General features: G+C 39.9%; 1 protein-coding gene across 3 annotated transcripts in view; it reads right to left on the bottom strand.

Annotated features, from left to right (window-relative positions):
• STAM (signal transducing adaptor molecule) overlaps positions 1-26,839 on the bottom strand; it is a 93,307-nt gene that overhangs the window by 50,798 nt on the left and 15,670 nt on the right. For 2 of the 3 annotated variants that reach the window (XM_066280175.1, XM_066280172.1), the window contains exon 2: positions 7,504-7,588. The exons of the other annotated variant lie outside the window; for it this stretch is intronic. In XM_066280175.1, coding sequence (XP_066136272.1) covers positions 7,504-7,571 — 68 coding nt within the window. In that variant the 5' untranslated portion in view covers positions 7,572-7,588. The remainder of the gene's footprint in view (positions 1-7,503; positions 7,589-26,839) is intronic. 3 annotated transcript variants of the gene reach the window in all.

Raw genomic sequence — 26,839 nt, forward strand, 5'->3', positions numbered from 1 at the left:
TACACATCCTCAAGGTTGACCTTTAGAGCCAGCCCACCTGAAAGGATACTGTAGCCATGAAAATACCAACTGCGTTCAATACTCAAATACAACAAGAGGGAAAATAGTACCCTCAAGAAAGATTGCTAGAACAAGGAAAACAGGTGGCCTGGAGGTCAGTACCACTGAGCCCATCTTCCTCATCAAGACACCACAAAAAGTTCAGTCAGACAGCGTTACCTAATACACAGACAAAATGGGCAGGCAGAGAAATGCAACCCAAATGAATCAACAAGAGAAATCCCCAGAAAAAGAACTGAGCGAGATGAAAGAAACCAAACTACCACATGCAAATTTTAAAACAATGATTTTCAGATGCTCAAGGATCTTAGAGCAACAATGGATGGACATAATAAGCACCTAAATAAGGAGATAGTAAGCATCGAAAAGGACATTGAAATCATAAAAAAGAACCAGACATAAATGACAAATATTTATACAATATTAGAACTGAAGACTGCATTAGAAGGAATCAACAGCAGGCTGAATGAAGCAGAGGATTGAATCAGTGATTTAAATTTTAAATTTTATTTATTTATTTATTTATTTTACAGAGACAGAGAGTGAATCAGAGAGAGGGATAGACAGAGACAGACAGACAGGAATGGAGAGAGATGAGAAGCATGAATCATTAGTTTTTCATTGCACGTTGCAACACCTTAGTTGTTCATTGATTGCTTTCTCATATGTGCTTTGACCGCGGGCTGTGCCTTGACCGCAGGCCTTCAGCAGACCAAGTAACCTCTTGCTGGAGCCAGCGACCTTGGGTTCAAGTTGGTGGGCTTTTGCTCAAACCAGATGAGCTTGCGCTCAAGCTGGCGACCTCGGGGTCTCGAACCTGGGTCCTCTGCATCCCAGTCCAACGCTCTATCTACTGTGCCACCGCCTGGTCAGGCTTGAATCAGTGATTTAGAGAACAAGATAAGTGAAAAAAAGGGAAGTAGAGCAGCAAAAACAAAAGAGGCTCAAAAAGTCACAGGAAACTCTAAGAGAGCTCTGTGACAACACGAAGAGAAACAAGATCCACATCATAGGGGTTCCTAAAGGAAAAGAGAACAAATACAGAATAAAGAACCTGTTTGAAGAAATCATAGCTGAAAACTTCCCTAAATTGATGAAGGGAAAAGTTACACAAGTTTAAGAAGTGTAGAGAGTCCCATTAAAGAGGAACCCAAGGAGGTTTACACCAAGACACATCATAATTAAAGTGCCAAAGTTAAGAGACAAAGAAAGAATACTAAAAGCTGCAAGAAGAAAGCAGTTAATTACCTACAGAGGAGCCCCCATAAGGATGACATCTAACTTCTCAACAGAAACACTTGAGGCCAAAATGAACTCGCAAGAAATATTCAAAGTGATGCAAAACAAGAACCTACAACCAAGATTTCTATATCCAGCAAGGCTATCATTTAAAATTGAAGGAGAAATAAAAGGCTTCCCAGACAAAAAATAAATAAACTCAAGGAATTCATTACAACCAAACCAGTACTAAGTCACTAATCATCAGAGAAATGCAAATTAAAACTACAATGAGATACCACCTCACGCCTGTCAGAATGGCACTCATTAACTTGTCAACACTCAGTAACTGTTGGCAAGGATGTGGAGAAAAGGGAACCTTCCTGCACTGCTGGTGGAAATGCAGACTGGTGCAGCCTCTGTGGAAAACAGTATGGAGTTTCCTCAAAAAATTAAAAATGGAGCTGCTTTTTGACCCAGCTATCCCACTTTTAGGAATATATCCTAAGAACTCCAAATCACTCATTCAAAAGAAGACATGCACTCCCATGTTTATTGCAGCATTGTTTACAATAACCAAGATCTGTAAACAGCCCAAGTGTCCATCAGTGGATGAGTGGATTAAAAAGCTGTGGTACATATACACAATGGAATACTATGTGGCCGTGAAAAAGAAGGAAATCTTACCTTTTGCGATGGCACGTATTGACCTGGAGATTATTATGCTAAGTGAGATAAGCCAGGCAGAGAAAGACAAATATCATATAACCTCACTTATATGTGAAATCTAAAGAACAAAGTGAACTGAGGAATGGAATAGAGGCAGAGGCAGAGTCACATGGAGCAGAGGGACAGCAGTAAGAGGGAAGGGGGATGAGAGGATGAGATTAGAGAAGGTAAAGGGATTAGTGAAATTATTTATACATAACACATAGACACAGATAACAGGATAGCAAATCCCAGAGGAAAAAAGGGAGGGAATTAGGGGGAGGGGGCAAAGAGGGTAGGGTGTGAAAGAGTATATTGGGTGGACACTTGGATCCATGTTAATACAATAAATTAAAATTAATAAAATTTTTTTAAAAAGAAATAAATATGGAGGGTTTGACATTTTTTTAAAAACTTCATAATATTAGAATGGTATTACAATCCTTTCTAAACGATTGTGGTTTTGTTTTAGTTGTTTGTTAGCATAGGGTATGTTGTATCTATGGGGACTTCTGCCAGGTTTGCTTGTTTCCCCAGGCCATCTTACACAGAGTTCAAGAGTCTATTGATTATATTATTACCTGGAAAATTACAAATTAGTCTTGAAAAGTATTCTCAAGTATATCTCCACTCTCTAAGGGAAAATAAAATGTGAGAGTACCTCGCCACTGTATCATCTTGTTGTTAGACTGGGCTAACCTACATCAGATTGGAAACCACCTGATTCTGTGTACATACTGGACTGACTTCTTGTACACTTCAATATATCAGGTAAGCTTTAGTTTAAATCTTTTTTCACTCGACTCGTTTTCTCCCCAATCCATTTTACAACACTGGTTTCCTTTATTATCTGGCTTATTATTCTTAGCTTTCTCATGTTTGGCTACATAATGTAACTATTTATTATTTTATTTTTATTGAATTTATTGGGGATTTGTTAACAAATGCTATAAAGAAATATTGCTTTTGTACAAATTAATAAATGCTTAGGAATTAATTTAATGAAGATTTAAAGGAACTAGCAAGCCATAACTGCTAAGAGGATAAAAAGGAAGTAGAAGGGAAAAAAAAGAGAAGGAGAAAAAGAATATATAATAATTAAAAGGACAAATAGAACCACCCCTTATTATCTAAAATAGCAAAGTTGAAAATACTTCCTAAGTAAACTTATAGATTTAACATGTCAATTAAAATCCCCAAAAAATAACTGAAATATTAAAGAATATACTGAGAGAGTATGTTGTCTAAATTTTAAAAAATTAAAAATAAGCATGTATCTAAACCTTTTGATACTGGATTTTTAAAAAAATACAAATAGTTTAAGCTATAAATTAGTATATCTTAAATGTATGCGGACAATATGGATGAACCATGAGGACATAAATGCTAAGTGAAATGAATCAATAAAGACAAACATACCTGAACAGGCGGTGGCGCAGTGGAAAGAGCGTCAGACTGGGATGCGAAGGACCCAGGTTCAAGACCCCGAGGTCGCCAGCTTGAGCATGTGCTCATCTGATTTGAGCACAGCTCACCAGCTTGGACCCAAGATCGTTGGCTTGAGCAAGGGGTTACTTGGTCTGGTGTAGCCCCACGGTCAAAGCACATACGAGAGGGCAATCAATGAACAACTAAGGCAGGGGTCGGGAACCATTTTGGCTGAGAGAGCCATGAATGCCACATATTTTAAAATGTAATTCCGTGAAAACCATACAATGACCCATGTATGTTACACATTATCCAATAAAAATTTGGTGTTGTCCCGAAGGACAGCTGTGATTAGCTCTAGCCACCCGCAACCATGAACATGAGCAGTAGGAAATGAATGGATTGTAATACATGAGAATGTTTTATATTTTTAACGTTATTATTTTTTTTATTAAAGATCTGTCTGCGAGCCAGATGCAGCCATCAAAAGAGCCACATCTGGCTCACGTGCCATGGGTTCCTGACCCCTGAATTAAGGTGTCATAATGAAAAACTGATGATTGATGCTTCTCATCTCTCTCTATTCCTGTCTGTCCCTATCTATCCCTCTCTTTGACTCTCTGTCTGTCTCTGTAAAAAAAAATAATAATAATAATAATAAATAAAGACAAACACTGTAAGAGCTCACTGATACATGGAATATAAAACAACTCACTGAAACACAGGATAGCTTGGGGGAAGGGCAAAATGGGTGATTATGGACAAAAGGTACAAACTTATAAGATAAATATGTTCTGAGGATGTAATAAATGGCACGGTGAGTATACTTAGAATACGTGATGGTATTTGAAAGTTGCTAAGAGTGTAGATCTTAAAAGTTCTCATTGTAAGAAAATTTAGGGAAAAGAAAAACATGTTCTAGTATAATAATGTTAACAAAGAAAAACAAATTGATACCTTTATTTTCATTATACATCATATAAAATTTCAGATGCATTACAAATTATTTTTAACTAGAAAAATATGCACTATTTCTAGTAATGAAAGGCATTTTGTCTTTTCATGTCAAGCAACCAAACAAATTATAATAAAAATTGTCTGCAGCCTGAGCAGGCAGTGACACAGTGGACAGAGCATCGAACTGGGATGCGGAGGAACCATGTTCGAGACCCCGAGGTTGCCAGCTTGAGTGCGGGCTCATCTGGTTTGAGCAAAGCTCACCAGCTTGGACCCAAGGTCGCTGGCTTGAGCGAGGGGTTACTCAGTCTGCCGAAGGCCCACGGTCAAGGCACAAATGAGAAAGCAATCAATGAACAACTAAGGTGTCGCAACGAAAAACTGATGATTGATGCTTCTCATCTCTTTCCGTTCCTGTCTGTCTGTCCCTACTTATCCCTCTCTCTGACTTTTGCTCTGTCTCTGTAAAAAAAATTTTTTTTTTAAATTACCTACAAATGAAGAACACCAAAGTAAAGATAAAAAGAAAACCAAGGGAGTGAAAAAAAGAGAAGGAACTTCGTAACTGGAATGCTAGATAAAAGTTTTATCTACAAAATACATAGGGATTGAGTGAGGTTGATACCTACTTCTCAAAAAACTGTTACAAAAGATGACTTTAATCAAAAACAGGCAGAGGTACACCCATTTAACTGTGTGCCAGTTACTATTATAAACACTATATTTAATCATATAAATATATTTATATGGTTATATATATACACACACTAATCCCATACACAAATATATATACACTAATCTCATACTCAAAAACAAGCCTCCTATGAAGAAGATACTACTTCCATTACTTAGCTTACTAAAAAGATAAGTTAGTCAGTGTAAGCAGTTAGGGAGTAACAGCTAGGATCTGAACCCAGGCAGTCTCACTCCAGAGACCACACTGTCTACACTACTTGCTTATTTCCTCTGTACAACAAAAATTCATGGACCTTTCATTCTACAAATCTAAGGCTACTAAATAGATATAAATTACTATTGTAAAAAACAAAAATAAAAACAGCTTTGGTATAGTGATTTAATGATTCAAAGAACCATAATATGATTTTCAGTAAAGAGGGTAAGGAAAGGCTTTGTGGAAGAAACAGTATCTATCTTGGGTCTGGAAGGATATTAGACACAGATATACAAAATGATAGAATAAAATACTCCAGAAATAGAGGGAATAGAATGACCAACAGCACTAAACTAAGGCAGAAAAGCAATGTCAATTCAAATGCTTGAGTTCAAAAGAGTGGTGCATGTGAGAGAAGTAAATGGAAAATAAACGATTCATAGGCCAAAGGCTGGACAATTCAGTACAGAAGGAGAGTAACATGGTCACAGTTTTTATATGGCAACTGGATATAAGAGGTGGAGGTGGAAAGAAATGCCAGAAGGTGAATTCACAAATCTAAGCGTGGTAAAGAATGTCTCAAGTAAAGGGGGATTGGTGGGGGGAGAGGTCAATCGAAATATACAGAAAAAGGAATAGATATGTAGCATGAAATAGCTACTCAAATTTTTACTATATTAAGGAACTAAAAAGATCAGAAAGAACAAGACTTAGTATACTAAAATATAAAGACAACAGAGGGAGTGGATAAGGCCACATTTTTGGAAACCTGACAGAGGGAGCACATTAGGGGGCAAAAAGGTCTAAAGTGAAGGGCTAAAAAGAAGCTGAGGACAAACTGCTCCAACCTGGTTTGGCCATGTTCAAGAACTTTATAACTAAGGAGACTTTATAGCATCAACATTCTGAGGGATATTATGGAGGCAAAATAAATGTGACAATGACTGAGATTTTACATGAAAATGAAATAATCTTTTCATTAACAGACACTGGAAACAAAGGAGGGAAAGTTCAGATTTATAGATGGTGATACTGAGGCTTTATACCAGATGATAACCCAGAAATAACACTGTATCCACAGGACTAGCTAGTTCTTGGGTAAGAAATATTAGAACTGAACATACAAATGTCACCAACACAAAGATACCTGAAAGTTGTCAGTTTTCAAAAGAAAAAGTATTAAGAAAAAATAGTATTCGGGGGAAAAATGAAACAATAAAAGTCTAAGAAACTACCTGTATTAAGAAGGGAAGGCCTGACCAGGCGTTGGCACAGTAGACAGAGCGTCAGACTGGGATGCGGAGGACCCAGGTTCGAGGCCCCAAGGTTGCCAGTTTGAGCGCGGGCTCATCTGGTTTGAGCAAAAAGCCCATCAGTTTGGACCCAAGGTCACAGGCTCCAGCAAGGGGTTACTCGGTCTGCTGAAGGCCCACGGTCAAGGCACATATGAAAAAGCAATCAATGAACAACTACGGTGATGCAACATGCAATGAAAAACTAATGATTGATGCTTCTCATCTCTCTCCGTTCCTGTCTGTCTATCCCTCTCTCTGACTCACTCTCTGTCTCTGTAAAGAATAAATTAAATTTAAAAAAAAAAAAGAAGGGAAGGAAGAACAGGCAAAGAAGGTACATCAGAGGTTAAGATCACCATCAGAAGAATCAAGTGTAATACAGCAGTGCTCCCTAACATTTTTCACATGAAAATACATGAATAAGACAACATGTGTGGGGCATGAAGTCAGAAATAAGGCTTCTAATAGTTATTAGCCCAGGAATTAAAATCATTAATCTATAAATCAGTTAACCAACTCACTGAACTGTACTTCCCCAAAGCCCATATGCCAAAAAGTTTAAGATTCTATTTCCTTAAAGTGCCTCTTTCAGTAGTCACTGATCAGCAAGGTAGAATGTTTCAGGTATGACAAAGAAAAGAACTTAGAAATGACCACCATAATTTTTTAACTGAGAAATCCCTAATGATTTTAAAATCAGTGAAAAAAGCTACATTTCTGGAGGAAAAGAGTGTGATTAAAACAGCAACATTTTTATCAGTCATTTAATACTAACTGGTCATAAGAAGTAACCTAAATAGAATGAGTCTCCAAAACTTTCTAGGAAAAACATTCTCTTTAAAATGAAGTATAACTGTAATATGCTCTGCCTTCTTACCTTTGTTTTATTCATATTAATAAAAAGGAAATATGAATAAAAATCCTTTGAAACTCTGCAACACTTACCCAGTGCGAGACTGACCAACTTTATCACAAATATCCAAAATGAGACCCCAATCCTCAGCAGTATTCATCTCACTGGTTGCTTTCTCTGTACATTATAAAAAGAAATTGTAAAAACATTATTTTCAAAAAATCTTTAAGAGGTAAATAATCAGATTCAAATCATAAAACAGCAGTATAATCAGATGAGAAAAACAAATCATAATAATTGCCAGCAATTATTGGTTAATAATAATTGTTAATGTGATGTTCAAGTCCATATATCTTAAAAAGGAAGGAGGGGCACCTTTATTACCTATCAGTTCTTTTCCTCATTCACATTTTAGTCGTTTGTTACTCTATAAAAAAAAAGCCATTGGAGAGACAAGATGGCACTGGAGTAGGCGGACATACCAACATCTACCTCCCAGAACCAAAGTAGATTACAAACTAATTTTAAAAACTATCATCTGGAAAAACCAACTTTGGACTAAACTAAGAGGACTTTTCAACCAAGGAACGCTGAAGAAGCCACACAGAGACTGGTAGGAAAAGCGCAAACGCGGAGAGGACTGCCCAGATCCCCAGAGTGAACGGCAGCAGGGAGAAACTCGTGTGGTGGGAAGTGAGTTTAGCAGAGGGGGAAGGGTCCTGAGCCCCAGGAACAAAGTCCCAGCCTGCAGCCCCAGAGCCCAGAAGAGGCATAAGGACAGTATTTAGCTGGAAACAAGTCAGGATACTGTTTGTGAGAAAGAGTCTGATTTCTCAGACCCAGGATCCTTCTTAAAGGGACCGTGCAGAACATATCTCTCACAACCACTCACCTGGGGCTCCTGGGGAGGGGGGGGAGGAGGAGAGGACCAGAGTAACAGGAAGAGAGTGTAATCTAGGAGGCACAGGGAGAAACATTTTGGGAGAGAGCCACCCTAACCCCAGGGACGAGTCACTCCCCAAAGCTGAAGTGAATATTTCCCCCAGAAACAGCAATACCAGCAAAGGGAAGCAGGAGAGCAGCCAAACAAGCTCCCCCGTGGCATTCAGAGCAGAGTCACATAGAAGGAGGGAGCTTTTGGGTCTACAGTAGTGAGTCTTAGGGTCCGAGCTGCAATACCCCCACCCACGCGGCTCAGGGCTCGCCGGAGGGCAGGCAGTTCTGCTGGCAGGGGCGGAAGCCAGCTGGCCAACACTGGGCTCAGGAGTGAGCTTAATCTTGCCCAGCTGGGGAGAAGGAGGCGTGCAAAAGCGGTCAAGCTCAGCTGCTGGCAGCCTGTAATCCAGCCTGCGGGAGAAGGGCGGGAACCCCGGAAAGGGTGGAGACCAGCCCCTGAGCAAGGGCACAGGAGCACAGCCTTGCCTCGCCCGTGCAACCCAGGCTTGCAGTCTGACTTGGTAGCCGGCTCCTCCCGCGGGGGTGGGGCCAAAAGCCCAGAAGAGGCAGAGTTCCGCTACTGAGCTGAGCTAGGGCACGCAGTTCGGCCTGGCAGTAGAGCCAAGGCTAGCAGCCGTTCCTCGAGCAGGCTCCTCCTGCAAGGGCAGGGCGAAAGCCCGGTAACAGGCGGAGACCCGCAGCTCAGCAAAGGTGCTCGCCAGTGCCCTCAGGACCGAGCATACTGTCACACTCGGGGGCGGGGCAAAGGCCAAGGCCACCAATGCTTCTGCACTCAAGCGCATGATCACAGCCACTCCCCTGAAGAGAAAATGTGGAGGCAGAGAAATACAACACAAATAAACCCCCAGAGAAATCCCCAGAAAAGGACCTAAGTGAATCAGATATAAACAAACTACCAGATGAAGAGTTTAAAATAATGATTTTAGGATGCTCAAAGATATTAGAACAACCATAGATGGCCATTACGAAAACCTAAATAAAGAGATAACAAATATAAAAAAGGACATTGAAATAATAAAAAAGAATCAGTCAGAAATGACAAATACAATATCTGAAATAAAGAATACAATGGAAGGAATTAAAAGCAGGATGGATGAAGCAGAGAATCAAATCAGCGACTTAGAGGACACGATAAATAAAGGCACAGAAGCAGAGCAGAAAAAAGAAGAGACTCAAAAAGTCTGAGGAAATTCTAAGAGAGCTTTGTGACAACATGAAGAGAAATAACATCCGCATCATAGGGGTTCCTGAAGAAGAAGAGAAAGAACAAGGGATAGAGACTTTGTTCAAACATATCATAGTGGAAAACTTTCCTCAATTAAGGCAGGAAAACATTTCACATGTTCAGGAAGCACAGAGAACTCCATTAAGGAGAAACCCAAAGAAACCAACACCAAGACACATCATAATTAAAATACCAAAGCTAAATGATAAAGAGAAAATATTAAAAGCTGCTAGAGAATAAAAGACTATCACCTACAAAGGAGCCCCCATAAGGATGACTTCTGACTTCTCAACAGAAACACTAGAGGCCAGAAGGGAATGGCAAGAAATATTCAAAGTAATGCAGAAAAAGAACCTACAACCAAGACTACTTTATCCAGCAAGGCTATCATTTAAAATTGAAGGAGAAATAAAAAGCTTTACAGACAAAAAAAACCCTCAAGGAATTCACTGCAACCAAACCAAGGCTGCAAGAAATGCTAAGGGACCTGTTGTAAACAGATCAAAGGAAAAAAAGAATATAGCAAAAGAGGAATACAGTTTTAAAGAAAAAAATGGCAATAAACAATTACATATCAGTAATAACCTTAAATGTTAATGGATTAAATGATCCGATCAAGAGACATAGGGTAGCTGCGTGGATAAGAAAACAGGACCCATACATATGCTGTCTACAAGAGACACACCTTAAATTAAAAGATGCACACAGACTGAAGATAAAAGGATGGAAAAAAATATTTCATGCAAATGGAAATGAAAAAAAAGCTGGGGTAGCAATACTTATATCAGACAAAATGGACTTTAAAATAAAGACCATAGTTAGAGATAAAGAAGGTCACTACATAATGATAAAGGGAGCAATCCAAAAGGAAGATATAACCATTATAAATATCTATTCACCTAATATAGGAGCCCCTTAAATATATAAAGCAGACTTTGATGGACTTAAAGGGCGAGATCAACAGCAATACTATAATAGTAGGGGATTTCAATACCCCATTAACATCATTAAATAGATCCTCAAGAAAGAAAATTAACAAAGATACAGCAGACTTAAAAAGCATATTAGATCAACTCGATTTAATAGATATCTTCAGAACCTTTCACCCTAAAACAGCAGAATATACATTCTTTTCAAGCGCTCATGGTACATTCTCTAGAATAGACCACATGTTAGGGCACAAAAGCGGTCTCAACAAATTTAAGAACATTGAAATCATATCAAGCACTTTCTCTGATCACAATGGCATTAAACTAGAAATCAACCACAATAGAAAAATTGAAAAACATTCAAACACTTGGAAACTAAATAGCACGTTATTAAATAATGAATGGATTAACACTGAGATCAAAGAACAAATTAAAAAATTCCTAGAAACAAACGATAATGAGCATACATCAACTCAAAATTTATGGGACACAGCAAAAGCTGAGAGGGAAGTTTATAGCATTACAGGCATACCTCAAGAAGCTAGAAAAAGCTCAAATAAACAACTTAACCCTGCATCTAAAAGAACTAGAAAAAGAACAGCAAGTAAAGCCCAGAGCTAGTAGAAGGAAAGAAGTAATAAAGATCAGAGCAGAAATAAATGACACAGAAGCTAAAGAAACAATACAGAGGATCAATGAAACCAGGAGCTGGTTCTTCGAAAAGGTAAAAAGATCGATGAACCTTTAACGAGACTCACCAAGAAAAAAAGAGAGAAAACTCAAATAAATAAAATTAGAAATGAAAGTGGAGAAGTAACAACTGACACAACAGAAATACAAAAGATTGTAAGGAAATACTATGAAGAACTATACGCCAAAAAACTAGACAACCTAGAAGAAATGGACAAATTCCTAGAATCATATAATCTGCCAAAAATTAATCTGGAAGAATCAGAAAACCTAAACAGACCAATTACAACAAATGAGATTGAAACAGTTATCAAAAAACTCCCAACAAAGAAAAGTCCTGGGCCGGATGGCTTCACAGTGAATTCTACCAAATATTCAAAGAAGAACTAACTCTTATCCTTCTCAAGCTATTTCAAAAAATTCAAGAGGAAGGAAGACTTCCAAACTCCTTTTATGAGGCTAGCATAATTCTGATTCCAAAACCAGGCAAAGACAACACAAGAAAAAGAAAATTATAGGCCAATATCTCTGATGAACTCAGATGCAAAAATTCTCAACAAAATATTAGCAAACCGGATCCAGCAATATATGAAAAAAATCATACACCATGATCAAGTGGGATTTATTCTTGGGAGGCAAGGTTGGTACAATATTTGCAAATCAATCAATGTGATTCATCACATAAACAAAAGAAAGGAGAAAAACTACATGATAATTTCAATAGATGCAGAAAAAGCATTTGATAAAATCCAGCACCCATTCATGATCAAAACTCTCAGCAAAGTGGAAATACAGGGAACATACCTCAAAATGATAAAGACCATCTATGACAAACCCACAGCCAACATTATACTCAATGGGCAAAAATTAAAAGCAATCCCTTTATGTTCAGGAACAAGGCAGGGGTGCCCCCTTTCACGACTCTTATTCAACATAGTTCTGGAAGTCCTAGCCACAGCAATCAGACAAGAAAAAGAAATAAAAGGCATCTGAATTGGAAAAGAAGAAGTAAAACTATCATTATTTGCAGATGATATGATATTGTATATAGAAAACTCTAAAGTCTCAATCAAAAGACTACTAGACCTGATAAATGAATTCAGCAAAGTGGCAGGATATAAAATCAATACTCAGAAATCAGAGGCATTTTTATACACCAACAATGAACAGTCAGAAAGAAAAATCAAGGAATCAATCCCCTTTACCACTGCAACCAAAAAAATAAAGTACCTAGGAATAAATCTAACCAAGGAGATTAAAGACTTGTACTCGGAAAATTATAAAACATTGATAAAAGAAATCAGGGAAGATATTAATAAGTGGAGGCATATACCATGCTCATGGTTAGGAAGAATAAACATCATTAAAATGTCTATATTACCCAAAGCAATTTATAAATTCAATGCAATACCGATTAAAATACAAATGACTTACTTCAAAGATATAGAACACATATTCCAAAAATTTATATGGAACCAAAAGAGAACACGAATAGCCTCAGCAATCTTGAAAGGGAAGAATAAAGCGGGAGGTATCACACTTTCGGATACAAGGCCATTGTACTCAAAACAGCCTGGTACTGGCACAAGAACAGGCACATAGATCAATAGAACAGAACAGAGAACCCAGAAGTAAACGCACAGCTCTATGGACAACTGATATTTGACAAAGGAGGTAAGGAAATACAATGGAGTAAAGACAGCCTCTTCAACAAATGGTGTTGGGAATATTGGACAGCTACCTGCAGAAAAATGAAACTAGACCACCAACTTACACCACTCACAAAAATAAACTCAAAATGGATAAAAGACTTGAATGTAAGCCATGAAACCACAAGCATCTTAGAAGAAAACATAGGCAGTAAGTTCTCTGACATCTCTCGCAGCAATATATTTGCTGATTTGTCTCCACAGCCAAGGGAGATAAAAGACAGGATAAACAAATGGGACTATATCAAACTAAAAAGCTTCTGCACAGCTAGAGATAATAAGAACAGAATAAAAAGACAAACTACACAATGGGAGAATATATTTGCCAATATGTCTGATAAGGGGTTAATAACCAAAATTTATAAAGAACTTGTAAAGCTTAATACCAGGAAGACAAACAATCCAATCCAAAAATGGGCAAAAGAAATGAATAGACACTTCTCCAAACAGGACACACAGATGGCCAATAGACATATGAAAAAATGTACAACATCACTAATGATTAGAGAAATGCAAATTAAAACCACAATGAGATATCACCTCACGCCAGTCAGAATGGTGCTCATCAATACAACAACAACATAATAAGTGCTGGCGAGGATGTGGAGAAAAGGGAACCCTCCTGCACTGCTGGTGGGAATGCAGACTGGTGCAGCCACTGTGGAAAACAGTATGGAGATTCCTCAAGAAATTAAAAATTGAACTGCCTTTTGACCCAGCTATAACACTGTTAGGAATATACCCCAAGAACACCATAGCACTGTTTGAAAAGAAGAAATGTACCCCCCATGTTTATGGCAGCATTGTTCACAATAGCAAAGATCTGGAAACAGCCCAATTGTCCATCAGAGGACGAGTGGATTAAAAAGCTTTGGTATATATATACTATGGAATACTACTCAGCCATAAGAAATGATGACATAGGATCTTTTACAACAACATGGATGGGCCTTGATAACATTATACTGAGCGAAAGAAGTAATTCAGAAAAAACTAAGAACTAAATGATTCCATACATAGGTGGGACATAAAGATGAGACTCAGAGACATGGACAACAGTGTTGGGTTACAGGGTGGGGGGAGGATAGGGAGGAGGTTGGAGGAGGGGAGGGGCACAAAGATCATGGCTTTTCAGCATTTGCCATATTCCCCCTTTAATCTATAGACAGACAGCAAATATCTACTTATGGTGTTTCCACTATAAAGACTGATGTCTTAGCGACAAATGCTGATGAACTATTTCAGCAGTTCCTCCTTCTTCAAAGACTTATATGTCAACATAGAGCTCCATGTTTCATAGGACATACTCAAGCTCACTCCATGCTCCCTGGAGCTTTAGCACAAGGGAATGCCCCCCCCCTTTTTTTTTTTGGTTATATTTTTTCTTTTATTTACTTATTTTTTGTATTTTTCTGAAGATGGAAATGGGGAGGCAGTCAGACAGACTCCCGCATGAGCCTGACCGGGATCCACCTGGCATGCCTACCAGGGGGGAATGCTCTGCCCATCTGGGGTGTTGCTCTGTTGCAACCAGAGCCATTCTTGCGCCTGAGGCAGAGGCCATGGGGCCATCCTTATTGCCCGGGGTGGCTTTGCTCCGGTGGAGCCTTGGCTGCAGGAGGGGAAGGGAGAGAAAGAGAGGAAGGAGAGGGGAGGGGTGGAGAAGTAGATGGGCGCTTCTTCTGTGTGCTCTGACTGGGAATTGAACCCGGGAATCCTGCACACCAGGCCAATGCTCTACCACTGAGCCAACTGGCCAGGGCCTAGGAATGCCCTTGTTGATCAAGCTACCCAAAAGAAAATTATATGGAGCAACCACGACAGAGCGAGCAAGTCATTCTCATACTAGTCATCACCAGAACGCTGCAGCCTGGTGTAAACAGTTTCAACTTTCTCGGGAAGCAGCATGGCAGATTGGGAAATCCTGTCCAAGGGGTCCTATACTGCCCCTTCATAACCCTCAAGGACCCCTACCAGGACAAATTTGGCAGATGGATGTTACTCATATACCTTCATTTGGCAAACAGTCATATGTCCACATTACAGTGGATACATATTCCGGATCTATAATAACCTCTGTCAGAACAGGAGAGGCTGCTAAGCATGTTAGAGCTCATTGTCTGTATGCATTGTTCTATTATTGGACTTCCTAAACTGGCTAAACTGAAAATGCTCCTGCATATGGAGCAGAAGCATTTACTGTATTTTGTCATGCTTACAATCTTTAAAGTTAAGGTATTATTAAAGTGTACTCAGCAAACATTTTAAGGTCAATTTAAAAGAGAAAAAATTAAGAGGGGGTAGTCATATCCTGGAACTCCTACGGGTCTACCATATCATGTTTATTACTTAAAAAAATTTTTTTACATTTCTTTGGAATGCTGATGAACAGGAGACACCAAATCTTTTTCACCTGCAAACTACTACCTTCTTTATTAGATCCAGCTAATAACACTGTTTTGTCTTTTTCCAAACAGCTCCAGATATATGGAAAAGATTTATATAGGCGGATGGGGATCCTCAAACCCCTCAACGAGATCTTCTGAGCATGGCTTTTAAGATACCTAGAGGCAGAAAAAGCTCAATAGAGATCAGGGGAACTACCAGCTTTTAGGATACACCCTTAAAGGCTCCAACGCCCCAAAGGGGTCTCATAGGATGCCATCTGGGTCCTGCTTCAATAATGGAAAGGAAGGTCATTGAGCTAAAGCCTGCCAGGCTTACAGGCCTCTGCTGTGAGGAAACAGGGACACTGGAAGGTAGGCTTCCCCCTCGCTCCTCTAAGGGAGGGTTCAGTCTCTTCCAGCCCTGCTCCAGCCACCTATGACCTAACCTTGCCCAGAAAGCTGGGGTTTGCCACTGAAGGCTGAAGGTGCCCAGGGCCATCGGCCCCATCTCCGACACTGTGGACGAGCCTAGGGTATTTGTTCCAAGAAGCAGGTAAACTGATCTCATTTGCACAAGGGCCACTTAACTATGTTTTTCCTGAATAGTCAGGTTTTTTATTCTTCCCTCAAAGATCTCTGTTGTGGGTGTTGATAGTCCTATTTTCTGCTGCTTTGCTTAATATATAGTGTTTCCTTTATCCCTCCTATCTCAATGCCCCACTCATATTTCAGGCTGGGACCTACTCCTAATTTAGAGCTCTCTTTCCCCCTTTTGCCAACTTCTATTATGAATCTACCTTTGCCACCCAGCTTAGTGTATCCCAAGGTTCTCTTTACAATGCCACAGTCGCAGAGCTCCAGGGAAAAGCAACCTGGTCTCATCTCTCCAGGCAGAGGAGAACAGAAACTCCATATCCACACATGCTGCTAATGACTTTTCCAGTCTACCTGAACCATTACCAGCTAGAAGCAGCGGTCATTGGGACTTGGACATGAGCTGCAAAGTATAGAATGGTGACAATTCCAGTGCCATGCGGACTTTTCCTGGATGTGGACTTTTCCTGGACTTCTGCTCCCTGTGACAGCTCCTAACAGACTGAACTGTGGTTGGGTTGCATTTTTCAGGGATTTGGCATGGTGATAGGGCCAACTTGGACTTGGTGAACATGTTAAGGACACTACTCTTTTATGGATTCTTGCTGTATTGGCCAAGAGTTTGCTTAAAGGCTCTTAATCAGTGTAAAAAAAAAAATAGAAGACTGGATAAAGAAGATGGGACACATATACACCATGGTATACTATTCAGCTAGAAGAAATGATGACATCGGATCACTTACAGCAGAATGGTGGAATCTTGATAAAATTATGCGGAGTGAAATAAGTGAATCAGAAAAAAACAAGAACTGCAGGATTCCATACATTGGTGGGACATAAAAGCGAGACTAAGAGACATGGACAGGAGTGTGTTGGTTACGGGGGGTGGGGGAAGGGAAGGAGGGAGAGGGGAGGGGGAGGGGTACAAAGAAAACTGGATAGAGGATGATGGAGGACGATCTCTCTTTGGGTGATGGGTAGGCAACAGAACTAAATGACAAGATAGCCTAGAAATGTTTTCTTTGAATATATGTACTCTAATTTATTGATTTCACCCCATTAAAATAAAAATTTATAAAAAAAATAAGCCATTAATTTCTTTATTAAAAAAATTATACTGCTCACAAAAATTAGGGGATATTTCAAAGTGAATATAAAGCTATAAAATATCCCCTAATATTTGTGAGCAGTATATATACAGGCCTATCTCTCTGCGCATAAAGACAAAAAAATAAGAAATATTTTCCTTATCAAATAATTCTTCCCTCTACTTGTCAGCAAAGGAACATGACTAGGCACAGATTTTGGGTTCTGATAAGGGAGAAATGAACAAAAGAAAAATAAGTTTTAACTAATTATTTCCCTTAAATATAAAACTTGACCAATTAAAAACATTAAGAGAGGGAAAACATAAAAAGCAATAATAGCGACAAACCTCAAAAGCTACATAAGAATTTATATATGGTAATCCACTAAGAAGCCTAAAGAAAGGTAAATCATACACTGGCAGTAAGAAAAAAGCTTAAGCCAGCCTGTTTTACAACACTGAATTTTTAGAAAATTCATTTATTGGTAGCAAAAGGAAGTCTGAAAGTGAGAGTGAAGAATAAAGACCTAAAGTCAGGTGGAATGGGTTAATGCTGTTTGAAATGGAGGTAGGTCCCTATTTTGCCTTCCTTATTCAAGAGCTCTAGCAACCATCTCTCTTCCACCTACAAAAATGAGTGAAGGTTCATTCTCTGGAGATAAAGCAAAGTTTTTCTAGACAAGGAGACATCAGACATAGTTGAGAATAGGCATCAAAAATAAGGAATTACTTTCAGTTTCCAGTCCAGCATAGAAAGGGCTTAGAAGTCACCACTCGTTTTCTCTACATCTATGTACTCTAGTTGACCAATGTCACCTCTTTAAAGTTAATTGTCTAAATAAAATTTTTTTTTAAAAAGGCACCATTCAATTCTAACAAGGTACACTAAAAAAGTGGAAGTCAACAACTTTCCTCAGCTCCTTCAGAAATAAGCTCAACAGGGCAAATCGCTGCCCTCAAAAATCAGAAACACACACACACACACACACACAAATTAGAAACACAGATAGGTAGATAAACAAAGTCACAACTTAGAAACCCATACATAAGCAGAAACATCACCAAAAACCAGTACCAGCACATGAAAATTTAAACTCTAACAAACTGTTGGAAAGTAAGTGGGTATAAAGTCTGTGAGTCAAAACTCCAGAGAGGTCCAGTCACAGGAAAGCCCTACACTTTTGCCAAGTTTTATAGAAGAAAAGTGTCCTTGTTTTTTCAGCAGGGACAGGAGAACAGTAACCATTTTGAAAGACACTAGAATCTCATTCTCTTCTTAATTAAGGTCCACTACTCTCAAGAAAAACCATTCACGACCCCCTAACCAACTAGGGTTTTACCAGAGATTAACCCACCTAGATAAGGAAAATACCCAACCCCAACCCACTCTGGCCTCCCTGGTCCACCTATGGGGGTGCAGGGAGTACTGACAATCATGTGAGAAATTCATACTCCAGTGGCAGAGGTTCACTACAAGACTGAAACCTAATCACAGGAATATAGAATGCTTCTCCACTGACACCTTCCCATCAGACTACTAAAGGCTGGTGTTCCTTTTATCTACTAATACATCATGTCTAACTTTCAGCCAGGCACACTTATATGAGAAAAAAAAGAAAAAAAGTCTGAAGAGATAGAGCAAACATCAGAACCAAATTCAAACACAGCAGGGATGCAGAAATTATCAGACCAGGAATTTTTGAAACTATGATTAACATGCTAAGAGTTCTAATGGAAAAATGAGACATGCAAGAACAAATGGGCCATGTAAGTAGAATGGAAATTCTAAAAAAAGAATCAAAGAGCCTGGCCAGGCGGTGGTGCAGTGGATAGAGCGACAGACTGGGATGCGGAAGACACAGGTTTCAGACTCCGAGGTCACCAGCTTGGGCGCAGCTCATCTGGTTTCAGCAAAAGCTCACCAGCTTGAGCCCAAGGTCGCTGGCTCAAGCAAGGGGTCACTCAGTCTGCTGAAGGCCCGCGATCAAGGCACATATTAGAAAGCAATCAATGAACAACTAAGGTGTTGCAATGTGCAATGAAAAACTGATGACTGATGCTTCTCATCTCTCCGTTCCTGTCTGTCTGTCCCTGTCTATCCCTCCTCTCTGACTCTCTCTCTGTAAAAAAAAAAAAAGAATCAAAGAGAAATACTAGAGATCAAAAGAAGTATAAAATGAAGAATGCTGCCTGATTGGAGGTGGTGCAGTGGACAGAGCGTTAACCTGGGATGCTGAGGTCCCAAGTTTGGAAGCTCGAGGTCACTGGCTTTGAGCGCAGGCTCACCAACTTGAGCGCAGGTTCACCAGCTTGAGAATGGGATCATCGACATGATTCCATGGTCTCTGGCTTAAAGCCCAAATTAACTGTCATGAGCCCAAGGTCACCAGCTTGAGCAAAGGGTCATGGCTCAGCTGGAGCCCCCCAGTCAAGGCAAGTATGAGAAGCAATCAATGAACTAAAGTGATGCAACTACAAACTGATGCTTCTCATCTCCCTTCCTTTCTCTCTCTCTCTCTCTCTCTCTCTCTTTCACACTTAAAAAAAATTAATAAAGGAATTATGCAACTACATGAATGCTGACACCTGCTGAGCAGAAAAAAGTTAACATACAGGCCTGACTAGCATCCTTTTAAAAGCCTGCTTACAAGCATTGGCTGGTATATGGTAAATTCAAGTTTCAGGAGGGTTCCCACCATTCTGAGAACTGAGAATAGTGGGCTCACTACACTTTAACTGGTGGTACAAACAATATGCTTTACGCTGAACATCTGCTTTCCTTCTGTGAGTCTGGAGTTTGAGTGTGGGCCAGGCAGAGAGTGCCTACATAATCAGGTCCCAACAAAACCCCCAGACACTCTGTCTACAGAGAATGCCTCTAGATCAGGGGTCTCAAACTCAACTCAGCATGTGGGCCGCAGAGCAAGATCACAGCCATTTGGCGGGCCGCACTAGGTCTACAAAAGGCAACTGTTACGCAACACTTTTTTCACTGCAGTTGAAAACAAAAAAAAATCAGTACAACAAGCACAATCGTACATGCAGTTTACTCAGTGTCACAAAACGACCAGAAACTGTAGTTCGCATCACAACTGCTGTTAACTAAGCTAATAGCTAGCTAGGATGCTAGAGAAATGAAAAATATAAGTAGGCCCCTAGGCTTACTTAATTTTATCCAAAATATTTTGAACTTCGTGGATTAGTCTGCGGGCTGCACAAAATTGTTCGGCGGGCCGCATGCAGCCCGCGGGCCGCGAGTTTGAGACCCCTGCTCTAGATGAAACATTTCACACATATCATAACAACTCACTACTGGGGGAATTTAGCATGTCTTGTGTGAGTCCGCTGGGAGAGGAGAAGCATGTGCAGGACTTCCCTGGACATTACCCGATGTGCCTTTTCACTTCGTTAATTGCACTTTGAGTCCTTGCACTATAATAAATCATTGCTGTGGGTATGACTATATGCTGAGTCCTGTGAGTCCTGGTAAACCCTGGAATGGGGGTGAGGAGGGTCTTGGGGTCTCCCCCTCCAAATACCTGCCCTCTCAGAAATATTCCACCCCTTATCTTCATTCATAACTTTACCTCAGAGAGAAGGATCACAAGACTCTTCTCTGGTCGTTCCAAGAGGAAAGACCTAAAAATAAGACATATGAAGGAATAGAAAGAGGTTCTACAGTAAATGGTACACCAAAGCACTCTATAATGAAGTTCAAAGTAAAAAACAAAAAACAAAAAAAAAACCCTAACCAGCCTGACCAGGCAGTGGCACAGCGTATAAAGCCTTGGACTGGGAATGAGGAGGACCCAGGTTCAAAACCGCGAGGTCGCCAGCTTGAGCACGGGCTCATCTGGTTTGAGCAAAGCTCACCAGCTTGAGCCCAAGGTCACTGACTTGAGCAAGGGGTCACTTAGTCTGCTGTAGCCCCCCAGTCAAGATACATATGAGAAATCAATCAATCAACAACTAAGGAACCGCAACAAAGAATTGATGTTTCTCATCTCTCTCCCTTCCTGTCTGTCTGTCCCTATCTGACTCTCTCTCTGACTCTGTCTCTGCCACACACACACACACACAAAAAAAAAAAAAGCCTAACCAGAGTTTCCAACATGCTACTTATTTCTCTAGTGTTAACCATGAGCAGACCACTAAGGATGTCAGCTATTAGAAAATCTAACATGAAAGGTAAAGAAAAGACAAAGAAACCAATACAAAACAGTAAAAAGAAAATAACTTAGAAACAAAAGCCTACGTAGGAGGGAAATAAAACTTGAAGAAATCATTATCTTTTCTTTTTCTTTTTTTTTTAGTTTTATTTATTTATTTATTTAGAGAGGAGAGGGAGAGACAGAGAGAGAGAGAGGAGAGGAGAGACAGCGAGAGAGAAGGGGGGGGAGCCGGAAGCATCAACTCCCATATGTGCCTTGACCAGGCAAGCCCAGGGTTTCGAACTGGCGACCTCAGCATTTCCAGGTCGACGCTTTAACCACTGCACCACCACAGGTCAGCCAAGAAATCATTATCTTTTGAAAGAAAAGCTATATAAGTAGAAGATAAATTGTCTTGACTAGAGCACTATAATTCAAAGAGCAGATATGCTGAAAGATAACATCACCAAGATCCTAGCATTCCACTTATTTTTACCTGAAATAGTGTTAGTTGTAAAAGACCTGACTCATACCAAGATTCTAATCTGTAATAGCTGTTCTTGTGATATAATGGTGAAATTCCTGCTCCCATCAATGTCCTGCTATCTATTCAATAGTTCAACAGAGAACATTCATTTCTCCATTCTGACCTACTATTGAAAGCTGGTGGTAGGTCACAGCCAATTCAAAGGCAGAAAATAGAAAGCAGCCAACTTTGACCAAAATTTTTCATTTTTGTGGCAGAGGCAGAGAGAGACAGAGAGAGGAACAGATAGGGACTGACAGGAAGGGAGAGAGATGAGAAGCAAGAATTCTTCATTGCGGCACCTTAGTTGTTCCTTGATTGCTTTCTCATATGTGCCTTGACCAAGGGTTCCAGCAGAGCAAGTGACATGACCCATTGCCAGCAACGTTAGGCTCAAGCCAGTGACCTTGGGCTTCAAGCCAGTGACCTTTGGGCTCAAGCCAGCAACCATGGGTCATGTCTATGATCCCATGCTCAATCCAGAGACCCTGTGCTCAAGCTGGTGAGCCCATGCTCAAGCTGGATGAGACCACGCTCAAGCCTGAGACCTTGATTTCGAACCTAGGTCCTCCATGTCACATGGTAGCTGTATTGTTACCGACACTCCATCCACTGCACCACCATGTGGTCAGGCTGACCAAATTTTTGCAAGCATACAATACTTGATCCATATCACACCCCCAATGGATACAGCAATACCTACCCACTAGTTCCTGCCACTGGAGAACTACAATAAGTACGAAATAAGATAGCAGAGGGTGATAACCAATGGGTAGTAGCAGAAAGAGTATCTATGCCTACTCACCTACCACCTCCTAATGCAGAACAAAAGCCAGTAATTTATAGAGATGAATTCCTTGTGTAAGAATAATAGTGACTTATTTGCAAAAATATATAAAATTTGGAATATAACAATAAAATGGAATTTAGTTTCTAGTCTATGCCAAGCCTAATCTGAGGCAATTTACACCCTAAAAAAATGAAAGTGGGAATGTAAAATGGGACAGGCACTATGGAAAAGAGCATGGAGGTTCCTGAAAAAATTAACAATACAGCTACCATGTGACCCAACAGTCCTTCTTCTAGGTACCTACCTGAAAATTTTGAAAACATTTATTAGTAAAGATATATGGACCCTTTGTTCACTGAAGCATTATTCAGAGTTGCCAAGACATGGAAACAAACCAAGTGTCCTTCAGTGGATGGTTGGATAAAGAAGATGTGGTTCATATATATAATCAACTACTACCCAGTTATAAGAAAAGATGAAATACTGCCATTTGCAACAACAAGGATGAATCTGGAGAGTATCATTCAAGGAAAAATAAGTCAGAAGTTAACCATATGATTTCACTTATATGTGGCTATAAAACAGAACATAACAAATGAACAAAACAAGCAAAAAACTCACTGACACAAAAGAAGGAAAAAGAGGTCAAATATATGGTGACAAAGGAAACTAAAATTTTGAGTGATGAATACACATTGCAGTACTCAGATGATGTATTATAATGTTGTACACTTGAAACTTACATGATCTTATATTAACCTATGTTATCACAATAAATTTAATTTTAAAAAGTAATTTTAGAACTTGACCAGCAAAAAAATAAAAGAGGAAGGGAGGGAGGGAGAGAGGGAGGGAAAGAAAATGAAACCAACAGAGACCTAAATATAAAATAGAAATGGAGTCACAGAAAAAAAGCAAAACCTGAAACAAACTGAGAATAAAGACCTGGGAGAAGAGTAAAGGAGTATCCCAAAGGCTTCGTCTTGCTATACTAAGACAGAAGAAAGCAGGATTACTAATAAAATCTGCTTCTATTCAAGTGAATTCAGTGAGGGGTGAAGTTATGAAAACTGAAGAGAAGTATAATGAAGAATCTTGGCTGGCTGAAAGAGAGACCACTTTGTGAAATACAGAGAACTCTAAGACCTAAAATACCAGTTGAAGTGTTTGTATTAATTCAAAAAACATCAGACAGCTAAGAAAGAATTTTATGCAAAGAAATAATGTTATCAGAGCTGGACTTTAAAAAAAAAAAAATCTATAGCCAATATATAAAAACCATTTTTAAGAGGGAAAGAAGGAAAGGAAGAAAATATGAAAAACTAAGTTTACTCTGTAAACTAAATAGGTTACTTGGAAAACCAAATGTCGAAATGGTGTTTAATTTTGTTCAGTGGGAGCAAACAGGATAACTGAGTCAAATTTATCTGCTGCTGTCCAAACTTCCATAATACATTGTAAACCCCTTAAAAATAATACCGATTTCTGCTTAGGCAATTCTTTCAATATCCATGCTTTCAATCTCTGAGTTCAATAAATACTAGTAACTTCCATATGAATTTATAAAAGTCACAGAAACATAGAAACTTTTAATAACTACACTTCACTGGTTTTCAATTTTTACTTTTCCATGCAGAAAAACCTCTACAATGTAATTCTGATACCTAGTGTCAATGCAGACTTCACAGTTGAGAGCTCGAAACTCAACCAGTCTCCCCTCACCTCAGACAACAGTAACAAGCCACATGCACTTCTGACCAACTGGCTACGAATTCACAGGTTCTCACTATCCCCTCAAGCTCAATAAATCACTATAATAACTCACAGAACTCAGGAAAGCATTTAAGATTAGTTTTATTAGAAAAGACACAAATCAGAACCAGGCAATGAAGAAATGCATAGGGCTAGCCCTGGGAAGTTCCCAGTTGCCAGGAAATCGCCTGTGCCCTCAGATGCATCACCCTCCTGGTACATCCAAGTTTACTGCTGCAGTAGGCAGTTAGACAGGAATGAACAGAGTAGGAACAATAGGCCAGGTATGGAATGTCACAAGAACAGAAAGCCCCAGGACCACAGCAAGGGCAAAATTGGGAAAACAAGAACCTCACTCCCAGGATGACCTTTCCTCGCATGGCATTATCACTGGGCATGCAATTTAGACCCTGTGACCTTTCACATCACTGGTCATGTGGTTTAGACCCTCCCCTGACTCTTATTCACATAGCATGCTGTTAGTACAGTACCGTGATAGAACCCTTTAGAGGCAAACAAGGGGGCCAGAGAATAGCCTCCTATGACACCCATACAAAGCCCCTGCAGGACCACTCCCTTTTGCATTAAGGGACAATGAAGTTCTGGCCCACATCAAATAATCTTAAAAACAAAGCCTCAGGTCTGCTGACCAAAGACACAGTTTGATCAAGCTAGAAATGACATTTAGGTCTCAGTTGTTTCAGGTCCAGGTCCAGAAAAACAGCAATGCCAGACAGAGCTACACTGTGGTTGACATCAGGAACGGCTGCTATGACATATGACCCCTCCTCTAGCACTGACCAATCAGTGGAGACCACAATCCTAAAAGCACACACCTGGAAAGCTGATGAATCATCCTCTCCCAAACCCTCCCCTGAAATCCCCACTTTTAAAAACCCTCAAGCCCTAGCCAGATAGCTCAGTTGGTTACAGTATCGCCCTGATAATGCAAAGACTGCCAGTTTGATCCCCAGTCAGAGCACATAAAACAGATTGCTATTTCTGTCTGTCTGTCTCCCCGTTCCTCTTGCTCTAAAATCAATAAATTGAAAATTAAATAAAAATACCCTTTAAGATGAAGGCTCTCTTTCTCCCCGCCACCCCACCTCCCCTTCTTCCTTTAGCCCTGTCAGTTTGATTTCTTTCTCCTAAGCTCCAAGGGGTCTTCTTCTGCCTCTAACTTATTTCCTGAGCCCATGCAGCCCAGCTGGCTCACTTCCTCCACAACTCACTTCTTCTACCTCTGTGATTTTCTAAATGAACTTCTGCTTGCATCTGAGTTTTGGCTCCGATTTCTTTCTTAGACAGAACTCAAGTACTGAGGCTGCTGAACTGAGGTCCAATCACTGGCAACATTCTAGCGCCATTTTGCCACTATCACCAACCAAGAATCTCAACTGAGCTTTAGTTTCCAGAGTGTTTACTGGAGTTTCCTTATTAAATCATGACTGACCTCCTGAATTTCTATCTCCAGTCCCCTCCCTGCTTCTGGCAAAGCTGGTATCATGTGACTCAAAGACCCCACTATGTAATCACAAGGAGATTCCTTCTAGAGTGGCCAGTCCCCATGCTAAGTACCAGGAACCCACCATGCATAAGATGCTCCTATCACTCAGAAAATTCCAAGAATTTAGAGGCTTCCCGCAAGAAATGAAAATCACGACCATTCAAATTCTTTACCATTCTGCATTCTCATTAATGGAAAAATCTTACCTTAAAAAATAATATATGTAGCCTGAATAATATATGTATTCAGGTGGTGGCATAGTGAATACAGCACCGGACTGGGATGCAGAGGACCCAGGTTCGAAACCCTGAGGTCACCGGCTTGAGCACGAGCTCATCTGCTTTGAGCACAGCTCACCAGCTTGAACTCAAAGTCGCTGGCTTGAGCAAGGGGTCACTTGGTCTGCTATAGTCTCCCTCCCAAGTCAAGGCACATATGAGAAAACAATCAATGAACAACTAAGGTGCCACAATGAAGAAATGATGTTTCTCATCTCTTTCCCTTCCTGTCTGTCTGTCCTTATCTGTCTCTGTCTGTCACATACACAAATAATAACTATTATTATATGTAAAGCAACTCCAAGTCTAAGTGTTCTATCAATAATTGAGTCTCATATCCCTAACCCATTTACCCTCAACCCCTCTGAAGCCCAAGAAGACTGAGTAAGTGTTCCTGAACAATATTCTCCAGTCTAATATTTACTTCTTAGAAAAAGAAAGCAAGTTTACTTTTGATAGGGGGAACTCAAGAGTTAAAATTTTAGCTTAAATAATAATGGCTTTAGTTATAATCAATAGACTTAATGGTTAATGCAAATAAAAATGTGTCCCAGGAACTGGGATACCTGAATGTGCCTACATGACTTAACGAGATCTGCAAGAAAGCCACTTTTGTGCCCCAGGGCTCTGCAAGCAAAGCCTTTGTGCTCCAAGGACAGAACACCACTGATATTCATCCATTTAACTTTGACTATGATCAAATTGACTCTCCCTTGACATTCCAAAACGCTTATCTATCCTTTTCTTACCCTTATAAATAAAAGGCTGGCTCAGGATAGGAGATGGAAGATGGCTATGGGAACATAACCCTCATCTCCTCATATCACTGGCTATCTGAATTAAGCG

This window comes from Saccopteryx bilineata, chromosome 5 (assembly GCF_036850765.1).
Source record: "Saccopteryx bilineata isolate mSacBil1 chromosome 5, mSacBil1_pri_phased_curated, whole genome shotgun sequence".
Taxonomy (NCBI): Eukaryota; Metazoa; Chordata; class Mammalia; order Chiroptera; family Emballonuridae; genus Saccopteryx; species Saccopteryx bilineata.